Source organism: Vidua chalybeata, chromosome 21 (assembly GCF_026979565.1).
Source record: "Vidua chalybeata isolate OUT-0048 chromosome 21, bVidCha1 merged haplotype, whole genome shotgun sequence".
Classification (NCBI taxonomy): Eukaryota; Metazoa; Chordata; class Aves; order Passeriformes; family Viduidae; genus Vidua; species Vidua chalybeata.
Window position 1 is genome coordinate 4,171,984 of NC_071550.1, and position 12,394 is coordinate 4,184,377.

At 48.8% G+C, this 12,394-nt stretch overlaps 1 protein-coding gene across 1 annotated transcript in view; it reads right to left on the reverse strand.

The window, feature by feature from the left end:
- Positions 1-325: 325 nt before the first annotated feature.
- CFAP77 (cilia and flagella associated protein 77) overlaps positions 326-12,394 on the reverse strand; it is a 57,179-nt gene continuing 45,110 nt past the window's right edge. Inside the window, exons 4-6 of the mRNA XM_053962240.1 lie at positions 11,470-11,572; positions 10,206-10,301; positions 326-561 (exon numbers count right to left, since the gene is read on the reverse strand). Coding sequence (XP_053818215.1) covers positions 493-561; positions 10,206-10,301; positions 11,470-11,572 — 268 coding nt within the window. The 3' untranslated portion in view covers positions 326-492. The remainder of the gene's footprint in view (positions 562-10,205; positions 10,302-11,469; positions 11,573-12,394) is intronic.

Consider the following 12,394-nt stretch of genomic DNA (forward strand, 5'->3'; position numbering starts at 1 on the left):
TGTAGTGAGGCCCCAGTTTGGCAGAGCACTCAAAGCAGGTGTTTGAATTCCTTCACACAGGCAAGGGCTTTGCTGAATCAGGCACTGATGGGAAGCTTTTTTTGGCAAAGAAATGAGGCCTGATGAGATATTACAGATTTGATATCTGCTAGGATATGGCTGCATCCAATCTATTTGTCCAGAACCAGCAGGGAAGGAGCCTGTCCTGCCTCCCTGTGGGGCTGTGCTGGTGTGAGCACTGCCCTGTTCCTGAGTATCATGAGGATTGTGCTGTTCAGGCTGTGTTGTGCACCTGACATGAAGCAGTGAACAGGCTGAGACAGAATTGTTCCTCTTATTTTTATGATTTATTTGGCTATATCTGCATTAGCATAACTCTGTAAAACCTGAGAGAAAGTCTGTTGCATGTGGAATCCCAGGGTCCAAGGGCTGTGCCCAGCACCGTCCTTGCTGTGGGGGCCCTCTGGGAAGGGGACAGCTCACAGGCACTCCTCAGTGGGAGGCACTGAGAGCCTTTTTGCGGGATTCAGGGTCTGGAAAAGTCCTGAGATGAGGCTCAACCTATGAGGAAAGGAGCAGAGAGAGGATTGGTTACAACCAGGAGCCAGCCACAGAAAATAGGTTGAAGCACAGACAGGGAGGAGACTGCAGATTGCACACGGGCTTTTGCCTGACTGGGAGACGTGTCTCCAGCTGAAATTAAACACTTAACCTGCTTGAAATGAGGAGTATCTTTCTGATTGATTTCAGGAGATTCTTATCCTGCTCTAGCATCAAGACCCTGTAGTTTTTTTATGGTGTGTTTGTTGTCTGACATTTTCAAAGGCTGCCATGCCCTGAGGTGGGCCCTGAAATAAATACGAGTTGTTTTCTACAGCACTGGACTTGGGTGCTTCACTGAGGGGCCAGGATGGGCTCAGAGCTCGCTGGTGAGGTCAGGAGCTCTTACACGACCTGTCCTAAAAACACAGAAGCAGCAGCAGCTGCCCAGGAATCACCTTTGAGTGAGGACAGGGTGAAAAAAAGCCCATGACAATAAACAAAAGGGAAGTAATCTGGGGGTAGAAAGGTCCCAGGGCCCTTTGGGGTGAGCAGTGGGGCTCACACACAGCTGTGTGCAGCAAACCTGCACGGGAGATGCAGTGGGTGTTTTCCATGGGGGGCCACGGGCTCTGCCTGCTCCAGCACAATTCCCTGTGCCTCACATCTGCCTCGTGTGGCTGTGCTGAGCTGCCTCCCACTTCCCCCATCCACCCTGCTCAGGCTGGCTGGATGTCAGGTTTTGCATATGTAAAAATACAGAGCAGTCTTTGCCCTGAAAAGCTTGCTAGTGATCTCATTAATCAAGACAAACAAAGCATATTTAGCTATTCCCCCTCTCTGGAGGAAGGCGTTCAGGTACTTAAATATGCATTTGAGTGCCTAACTTCAGACAGCTGTTTCTGGATGTTTTTGCTTTCTCACAGATAGCAGCGGTGACATAACCCCTCTTGGGGAGGGAGAGGTGGGGAAGGCAGAACCAGGGGCTGCTGCAGGAGGTGGGTAACCCCAGAGAGCTGGCACGGACAATCCCTGGTTGTTCCAACTGCAACCTGCCATTAAAGATGCAGCAGTTTTTCCACTGCAGCTGGGATTGTTAGAAAAATCCAGTGCTTGCAGGTAAGGACAGCTGAGCTGCTTCTCTTGAATGTTCCTCTGCCTTCCTGTCACGCTCCCTCAACCAGCAGTGCTGGGAACTGGGCACAGGGACAATTCTGCCTGGGATGGGGGAGATGCCATGGGAGAGGAAACAGCAGTTTATTCACTCCAATTTTGGTACAAAGCTCCTGGGTGAGAAAAGTCCCACAACTGGCAGTAATTAAAGTGAGCAGAGCCTTGAGGAAGTTGTGAGGGATGCCAGCTCCTGCCCTCAGCATGAGTGAGTGGGGAGCACCAGGTGTAGGACAGGGGCAAGTGCTGTTTTAAAAAATGAGAAACCCTCCCAGTCATTAGAGCCCAGATAAGGGTGTCCTCGGGTCAAAGGTCTCTTTATGACAGAGACTGGTGTTGAGCAGTCAATGCCAGTGATGAATCCTCATCTCGGATTCTTCTAATTCATATTTTAAATGATGAACCCAAAGGTACCTCCTCTAGAGACAGCTGATGATCTTTGCCATTACTCTGCTGCAGTTATGAGTTGTTAATGTCAGGATTCTGTTTGGAGCACTGGCTGCAGCAGGACAGGAATCTGGTTTGTAGGAAAAAAGCTGAAAGGTTTTCCTTGCAGGATGATGGAGCTGCCATGGGCTCCAGCTGCTGCTGAGGAGCAATGTTTGCTGCTGTTCATTTCATTTATTATTGACAAATGAAAACCTGCAGGACCCTTGCAGCTGGGACGCTGTGATCTCTGTGTTTGCTTCACAGAATTAGAGGGGAAAGAAAAATAATTACCACTCCTGAAACTTCAATGTGTATTTGAGGGGTGTTATCTTTAGAGTTTCACTGTTATAATAATGTGTTAAATTGGAGGGTCCATTAAGGCAGGTGTGTTAATTGAGGGCTGATAAATTGCATGTGAGCTGCAGAAAGGCCAAGCTGGCACAGGGAAGTCAGAGCTCCCCTGATGGCAGCAAACCCCAGAGACTGAGCAGGGTTTTGTGGGTGCTGTAGCTGCTGGGCACTGTGAGCACCCTTGGGTGCAAAATAAGCTCAGCTTAAGGGGGGAGTTTTAGTTACTAGAGCTGCATTTAGTGGTTTGTGGTGCCCAGGGAAAGGCCTGAAGCAAGTAATGAACAGCACCAGGCTCTCCTCGTGGCCTGGAAGGATCCATGGAGATGTGGCTGTCCCTGTTCCTCTCCCAGCACCTGCCTGGCTCTGCCCACCTGCTCCCAGGCAGCTCCCCAGCCTTGCACCATTTTTCACTTTAACAACAAAGCTGCAGCGGGACTCAGCCTGGTTCCTCCATCATCCATTTGATCGAATCCTTTTAGCGGGTGACAAAACACTTTCCTGTGCTCACTTTACAGGAAACCAATCTCTATTATTTTCTTTTTTTTTCTCTTTCCCAAACCCTCCTTCATTTACAGGAGTCTAACAAATCCTGGCGCTTATTTCTTTTTCTGTTCTTTTTTTTTCCCCATTCAAAACAACACAAAACAGTGGATTTTTTCAGGAAAGGGAGGGAGGAGGGAGTAAAACAAACAATACAGAGAGGGGTAGGGTGCACACACTGACGCTCAGCGTGCCGAGCATCCCTGTACAGACAAAATAAAAAATATATATATAAAAAAAAAACCCACCCCGCGCGCGCGCACATCGAGATGCAAATGATTTTCCGCGAAGCCACCGCTTGTAAAGCTTGACAGAAAATAATGAGAAACACTAAATCTTTTATAAGGTCAACACTCAAGCAGCTGTCAAACAAGAAAAGAATTTAGCGAAAGATCCGCAAAAACTTCCATCGCCTCATTAAATCCAACAGGGCCGGGGCCCGGCGTGGTGAGGAGGCACCGGGGCGCCTCCGTTTTGTGTCAGTAATTTGCGGCGGAGGAAGAGCGGAGACGAAACAGCCAACGCCGAAGGGGCCTTGGGGGAGGCTGGGGAATCGTTAGTGCGCCAGGAGCGGCCTCGGCTCCTAATTGGAAGCATTGGGCATTATCAACGGAGGATTTGCCTCGGCTCCCTGACAGCTCTCTAGGCCTGGAATGATAGCCCACTTGTCAGTGTAAAAGACCATTAAAAACAAACCATTTTGATTTAATTGGAGGCGGTGTGCTGGGGGCCCAGGTGAGGCGCTTCATCAGCCGATGTTGGCTGCTGATGCCTTTTTCCCCCTGTATTGATGGCTTTTTTCTTTTTCTCCCCTCCCTTTCAAAAACTGTCTAGGAAAGAGAAAGAGGTGCTGAAAGATCCTTCACAGCCGCATCGAGAGCGGCTTTCAATAGGGTTGTCAACAAATGCCATGACAAGTTAGAGAGAGGCAGGTACTTTTAAAACAGACGTTATTCTGTCCAAGATGAGCTCTGCTCAGAGGTGAGTGTTGGATTATTAGGGTTACAAATAATGTGGCTTTTCCTGCCAGGAGCGTGCTTAACTGGCTTAACGAATGGGGTTGATTTTTTCTCTCCCCACCTTTCTAAGAACAGAGGGAAATGCAGGACAAGGGAGCCTGGGCTAAATGGTCTTTATTTGCTTCAAGCCCAGGAAGGTTTCAAACAGTGCTTGGCAATTTTGGGCTGCTGTATTTAATGTCCCATGGAGATTTGGGTTAGTGGTTTTTTGTTTTTGGATTTTTTTTTTTTTTCCCCTTCCTGAAACCCAGATATGTGCTGGGTTTCACTGGTCATTTGGTCTGGACAACAGCATGAGGAAAGAAGAATTAATGCACTAGAGCTGTAACCTGGGGTGTGCCCCCCACCTCCCTGGCAGATGTTTCAGGGTCAGACCAGAGCTGGCAGCTTTCACACTGACCTCATGTGCTTGACATCTGAATCCTGACCCTTTTCATGCCAGGCAAGGTTTTACTTAAAGTTATCTTGATAAATAGCATTTCTGCAGAAGTCAGAACAGCGCCATGGATGAAATCCCAAACCCATTTAAAAAGCATTTCCATGGAGCTGTGCCCTGGCAGCAATGGCAGGTGCTCACCCATAACCCACCACAGCATGTGTGGTTTCACCCTGCCACAAGCTGTGAGCACCCAAAATCTCTTCCTTCGTGGGTGAGACTCTCCAGAACAGCAATGGGACTCGGTTGCCATCAGTTCCTTGTGCTGCCTTTGGCTACTGGGGCTTGGCTGTAGGTGCAGCCTGCCCTGGAGGTGATCTAGGCTGTACAGCTGCACAAGAGGGTGTTGTTTTCCTGTGTTGATCAGGAGGTGTCCAGAGCAATGGAGATGGCACAGGAGTGATGGTCCCTCTGTGTCTGAGGGAAGTGCTGAGCGTGGCAGGTAATGGTTTTTACTAAGAGAGAGTCAATTGAGAAAAGATATAAGAAGTTTTTTACAGTGAGGGTGTTGAAATACGTGGACATGTTGCCCAGAGAGGTGGTGGATGCTCCATCTGTGGAAACATTCAAGGTCAGGTTGGATGGGGCTCTGAGAAACACAATCTGGTTTAGGATGACCCTGTTCACTGCGGGGGAACTGGACTAGACGGCCCTTAAATATTCCTTCCAAGCCAAAATATTCTGTGACAGAGGGCAGCGTTGGGTGGGATGAGAGGCTGAGTGTCCAGGGCACAAGGGATAGTGGGAAAACCTGGATCATGAAAATGCTTTGCTGTGATTTGAGCAATTGTACTGCTGCAATCTTTGACTGCAGAGGCAAAAGAAAACCTCCAGAATCTGCAAGGAAATGTAGTGATGGTGACAGGGCCCAGAGCCTGCAGTTAGGCATGCAGTGGCTGTGGGATGGGAGGTGACATGTCTGCTGTGGCCCCAGAGGAGGCGTGCAGGGATGGTGCCCAGGGCAGCTGGGGCTGTGCTGCCTGTTTGGGGCCCTGCAGGGTGTTGTACTCTCTTTGCACTATGCCTGCCACAGGCCAGTGATGCTGCTTTGGATTGTTACTGCAGGGATGGGAGCCACCAGCTCATGTTACTTGGGCCATTGAACAACCAGCAGCTGACACTGATTTTAATTCTTTTTGGTCAGCCAAAGTCCCAGCTGAAGGGAGGATTGATCTGGTAGTGTGGTGCCAGGAAGCTCTTGAACTCATTGCTTTATTATTTAAGCACTATTTAGGTCTCAGGAGAGGAATTTTATAACACTCCAAGTCCCAGAAGTTTTTCTGCCCTCAAACCCAAGAGGACCAATGCTGTACCTGAACAACCAGCCCTGTGTGTATCAAGCCCAGGTTATTTAAGCAGAATCTGTGGCTTTTCTGACAAGACAACAGCTGCAAGATTACATGAGCTGTGCTTGTCAGTTCAGCTCTATAGACAAAAATAGAGGTAAGGCATTAAAAAAAAATGCGGAACATTTTTGTGTGTACGTGTTAAACCTCAGCTGTTAATTCTGACGAAGGATCAGGCTGTGAGCAGATATCGGATCCCTGGTGAGAATCAAATTCCGGAGCCCAGAATTTTTGCTGCAAAGTTTATACAGTGGGGATTCCTCTAATTACTTTCAGTGGAAATTTACCTGACAGAGCTTTCCCAGGTAATGCAAGGCATACGCAGGAGAGCCGCTCAGCCGTTGACAGAGCCTTTGATTTTGTGCCAGGTTGCAAATTAAGTCTTTTGCCAAGGTACCCGAACACTTGCTCGTCAATTGCTTATCGCTTATTCATATCGCGCATCGCGCGCCGCGCGTTTCATCTGCTCGGGGAGGCAGCGCGCGGTGACAAAAGTCTTGTCCAAAGTTGCTGCATTTTCTTTCCTTCCCCTTGCTTGGTCAAGTAAACAAGGCACCTGAGTGTCTCTGTGAGCTGGGATTCTCTAATGAGCAAAGGAAGAACCCTGGTGTGTGTCAGTGACAGGAGGTGCACGGAGCTGTTTTGACACATTGGTGAATTCTGTCCTGTGTTGCTGCTTTGTTGCTGCCGGAATCCTTCTTGGCTTGCTAGAGCTCTGGAAATATATTGGGGGTGGCCAGCATTGACTTGCTGGTTTGGATAGTGACTATCAAAAGTTCAGATGGAGGTGGCTGGAGCCTCACCCCAGCCTGACCCAGGTGGAGATGCTGCATTTGGACAGCAATGTCCTTTCCAGAGTTTGGCTGACACAATTCTGCCTGAGCCAGCAGGTGAGGAGTGACACAGGGACAGGACACATCCACTGAACGTGGGGGACCGGAGGCTGAGAGAATCGGGATTGTTCAGTCTAGAACAGAGAAGGCTTTGGGGTGACCTGAAGGGAACTTATAGGAAAGGTAGGGCAAGATTATTTATAAGAACCTGGAGTGACAGGACAAGGAAGAATGGGTTCAAATTGAAAGAAAGTAGGTGTAGATTTTTTTTTTTCCCTGTGAGGGTGGTGAGGCATTGAAATGGGTTGCCCAGAGAAGCTGTGGCTGCCCCATCCCTGGAAGTGTTCCAGGCCAGGCTGGATGGAGCTCTGAGCAGCCTGGGACAGTGGAAGATGTCCCTGCTCATGGCAGGGGGGTTGGAACCAGATGATTTTCGAAGTCCATTTCCAACCCAAACCATTCTATGATTCTATAATTTATGTCCATGCTGGGCACCGGAGAGTACAGTCCCCAGGGAATGTAGTCCCCCATGTACAAATAAATTAAGTTTTGGTGCAAGTCCCAGCCATGCTGGCAAAACCTGAGCTCTGGAATTGTGTCACTGCAGGCAAAGCAAGGCAGGGGCTGTTTGCTTTGGGGCGTGGCTGAGGAAGAGGAGGGCAGTAGAAGCATCTTGCTGAGGTGAGTAAGGAGTTAACATCTGCTTGGTTTAGTTAAAGAAAAATAAATAAAAAACCACTTCAATGCAGCAACTTTCCCTAATGAACTGCCCATCAGGACAGGACTGTGACCTCCTTGTCTTGGTGAGTTGGGGGGCCCAGGAGACAGGTCAGTCCAGCAGAGTGAGACAGAGCTGGAGCACCCGGTGTGGGAGAGCCTGTAAATCACCCAGTTAGCTTAACAGTGTGGGCCATTATTCTAAAGCAGTGGGGCTGAAACCTAAATCCAAATGAAAATATAGTCAATTTGTCCATACTTTACTGACTGAATGACTATGTAATGTCATGCAGCTCTGGCAATGCAGGGAGCAAGCAGAGGCAATTAGTGGGAAGGGAAAAGCTCCTTTGTTTTCTTCTCTTCCACTTCTTGGGCAAGCTTTCATGGTGCCAGGGACTGAATGGAAAGCCCAGTTTAAGAGCCAGCAGAGATATCCATGCCCAGTTTCTGCAGCTCTCTGCAAGGGGTCATGGTGGGAATAAAAATAATCCTTCTTAATGATTTTTATGGGCCTAAAGGAACAAAATCTCACCTTCCTCCTGCCCCTGTTTTGGATTATAACTATTTCAGTGACTGGGTGTTGCTCCACTCAGAGCAACTGAAAGGTGTTATTCCAGATGATGAGGTGACTGACTGACCCAGAAGGGTGAGTGGCTTGAGAATATCACACTCCTGCACCTCACACCTGCCTCGGATCACAGGGAAATAAAGTTTAAAGTGAGGCTGTGGTCAGGCAATGGAGTCTCTGAATATTCTTGCCCAGGGTCTGGAGTATTTCCCAAGTCATGGGCATCTTCTGTACTGGTCAGAGCAGTACAAAGCCACCAAAGGCTGGTAGGAATACGCAGGTGGAGTCTGCTAACAAGCTTTCTGTGAAGTGATATTTTTGTAGTTGCTTTTCATATTCTTCTTGCACAGTAGGATGAGGGTGCTATATGGATTAGAGGAAGTGTTTTGGTCATTTGTCACCTCAGTAAAGGAGGGACTGACATTGACTCCTGGAGTCCCTGGGTTAGGTCAGTCTGGCTTTCAAAACCATTCCACCATCTCTGTAGAACCCACCTTTAGAGGAGTAGTTAAAAAACAGTTTGGAGACCACCAAACATCTTTGGGAACCCTTAACTTCTTTCAGGTTGTTACTGCTTTTAACTGGGCAAATGTTTATGGATGTTCAAGAGGAGTTACTTTTCCATGGAGGAAACCATGCACTGAAGGTCAAGTGAGTAACAAATTCCCTGATCCAAGTTCTAACGTGGGCTGTGACTGTTAGATCTGTAACTGGGGAAAGGCAAACCTTCCAGGGCAATGCAATGAAAAAGGAGGAGTGTGGAAAATCTGCAAAGGCTGTGCAAAATGACCTGTCCCTCCTCCCTGGATGCTGCTTCTGAGAAGGAAGGGCAAGGAAGGAGAAAAAGGAGAAAGAGAAGAAGGAAAGATTTGAAGGTTTTGAGAGCTGTGGCTGGGGCGGGAACCCAACCACAGCCATGGATGAAACAAAAGGGAAAGCACAAAGCAAAACCCAGGCTGAAAAATGAACAGTGATGGAAAGGTCTGGGGTGAGAGGAGCTCTAAAGAGGAGGCTTGCCCCAGGATCTCGTGTGACTCTCACAATCTGTTTAACAGCGATCGGTCATGTTCTCTCGCTGCCATCGCCGCAGCAGCAGCTCCGAGCTGACAGGCAGTGGGGATAAATGATTACTGACATATGCTAATCGGGCACTCTTAGACAAGATGGGAGAGGAATACATCAAGGTGGTGCAAAGCACATTTCTTGGGCAAAACTCTCCAACTTGTACAAGTAAATTACCTTCAGGAAATCACAGGGCTCCTTCGCTGTTTTAAACTGTGGTTAGAAATCAACAGCGTGGCAAAAAAAAATAACCCCAGCAGAAGAAGGGCCAGGACAGAGAGCTGAGAGCTTTTTGCAGTGATATCTATCAATGCCAAATATGATTTTGGCCATGTAAACTCCCTGCAGGTTTCAGTGCTTTCACTTTCTGGTGTCTCCTTTCCATTCCACTGGTCCAGCTCTTTCCCCTTCTCTCCTAAAACCTCCCCTAGCTCTTCACTCTAAGTTTCCATATAATTTATACCACAAACTAACAAGTTTGTATAACCACAAATTCTAACAAGTACCCCAGAGTACAGCAGGTTGCAGAGATGAATTCAGGGAGATGTTTAGATCCCATCACTAGAACAAGAAATCTTCACCTTGGTTCTTATTTGGATCAATTGAAGGAAGTGTCACAGACGTCTCTAACCTGGCCAGACCCTTTGCTTCGTCTCAGGGTGAATATTGTCAATCAGGTAGTTTAGAGAGGTATCAGGAGTGCAGGCTTTCTGGAAAGCTCTAATCCTGGGGTGGAAACACTTCTTGAAACATCTGGTGGTGTTTGAATTAGTTGTGGTGAAAGCTGATGAAATGGCAGGGTTGCAAAATGCAGGTGTGACTGTCCTGCTTGTGTAGGGTACTTGTACACCCCTGTACTAACAGGGAGATATAAAAAGATGCTTCTCAGCTCAGGAAGCTTGTGAAAGTACACAAAAGTTAAAAAATATGTTCTCTGGGCAACTGCTGCCTCTCTTCCAGGGCTTATGGCTGGCAAAACATATCCCACCCTGATGTTCAGAAGGGGCTGATGGTTGAACATGTTTGGGACCATTTTAAGGTCTGGGTCATGGGAAGCTCTGAGTTGAGAGTGTGCTAAGGATGCTATTGGGGCATGTGTGCAAGTTTAGAGAGTGTCTCTGATTTCAGTCGGGTGCTTGTAGGGGCCCAGACAAGTTGCCTTTGGTCAGGGGATGGGTTGTGGGGGGCCCATACCTTCTCGAAGCGTTGTGGGTGCCAGAAGGACTCCTCCTTCACCGGCCGCGGGTGCGTGCGCAGGAACGTGGTGCGGTTCCCGCGCACCTCGCCGATCTGCAAGCAAAGAGAAACACCAGTGGGCTCCAACTGCTGCCCTTCTCTTGTCTGCAACCAAAGATGAACCAGAGTGGGCTCAAACTGCTGCACAGCCATGCACATCAGCTCTGTGTCTTGCAATGTAGTGACATTGGTATGGATGAGGCCAGAAGTTGCTTTGGGCTGATGATCACAGTTTCATGATCTGGCAAGTTTTCCATGTCCATGCAGCCAATGCTGGTAGTTAAAACAAGTGAGCAGCTGTCAGGTCTCAGTGCCTGCTTTGTAGAGCATCCCAGGGAGGTGGCTGCTGCCACTGGAAGCCCTGTGCCCTGAGCTACAGCAATGGCTCATCCCTGTGTGGGAAAGTCACTTCCAGCACCCCCACCACAGTGGGGCTACCTGGCTCTCCTGATTGATTGCAGGTCACAGTGCTTGATAATCCCAGCACGAGCCAGTGCAGGTCCCTGGATACCCTGAGAACCTGTCTGCTCTGTGGTCTAGGATACAGGTTTGTGTTGCTTAACTCAGTAATTGGTGGCTGCAGGCTTTGGGAGCTTGATGGAGGCAACTTAGTGATTAAAAACATCAGTCATTAATAGATAAAGTAGGGATGCACTTTCCAATGTCCCAGGCTGGTGTATTCATAAAATAGCTGCTAATTAAGGACACTGTATTCCTACACTTCAACTATAAAGCACAGTTTGTGATGGCAGTAAGCCCATTGAAATTGGTCATTACCATATTAGCCTGACTCTTCTTTGAGCCATTAACTAATAAAACAGTCATTGGCTGCTTTTAAATGATATTACAATGTTGGTGTGTTTAACAGCACAGCCTTACACTCCAACAGCTGCTGTGGGTGCTGCATCAACCACACCATGCCAGGCCCAGGGCTGGGGCTGTCCTTTCAGCATTTGCTGGTTGTTCCTTTGTTGTGGCCACTGTCACAGGTACCCTGAGCAGAGCTGATGTCCAAAGGACAGCCTGTGGGGCTCCTGGCAGGGGGATGCTCATCTGTGTTAGGCTTCATCAGCCTTGTAGTAGCCAGGGGGAGGTTTTCCCAGCTGAGAGCCCTTCCCAGGGCTGGGAGCAGCCCATTTGTCCCTTGTGGGGTAGGACAGTGGGGGGTTGTGCCCAGTAGTGCTGTGCACATCAGGGGAAAGCTTTGCTGGGCTATTCCCACCTTTTTCTTCACCACGTGCTGGACAACAGTCCGGGCTCTCTGCTCCTCCATCCACAGTTCCTTGTATCTGTGTTGCATGAGGTCAAAAAAGGGAGTGGAAGGCCTGGAAAACATTGAAAAGACACCAATGTAATCTTTGCCTCCTCGTGCTGGCTCACATCTCTGCTCCTGAAAAGTGACTGGTGAGAACACAAATAAAGCCTCACACTGGGAAAGGCTCTCTCCTCCTCAGGAAACCTCAAACCCACAATCATTTGCAGTGAACACACCACAGCCTGCACACACCTGTGGTAACCCGTGCCAGGGCATTCCCCAGAACTGGAATAATTGTACAGCCTTTTACAGGGCAGGTTTCAGCAGCTCTGTCTGAGCCCTGGTGTGCTGGAAGGACCATGGGGCACCACAGGCTGCAGCTCAACTTTGGGCCCTGCTAGAGCTTCAGGAGAGCATTTCCCAGGTGGTACCCAGTGGAGCAGCTCTGGCTGGATTCCCTCCAGGGGAAGAACCCCTGGGTGCCAAGTGTGCTTTGCTGAAATAACACTGCTTTTGCTATTGAAATCTCTCTGGTGTGGTGCACCAAAGGCTGCAAGTGTGCAATGATGGATGGTGAGAGGAGTAAGTGCTGTCCTAAGCAGCCTGAACAGGGCTAAAAATGGACCCAGTGCAGATGGTCAGGTGTCTGCAGCAGAAAGAGGAGCTGAAATGCTGAGCCCTGGTCTGGTGCCTCAGCTGCACAGAGCAGCTGTATTTGCCCCTTGAAAGAGGATTTCAGGGAGCAAGGAGGAGACAGCAGAGGGGAGGAGCTGCACATGACCCAGGTTCTAGAAAAGACTAAAAAGGCAGTTGCTTGTTGGCCAGTGTCCCATTCAGCTCTCTGAGGTGGCATTAACCTGACCAGCTTGTGGCAGAGCTGTAGCCTGAAATT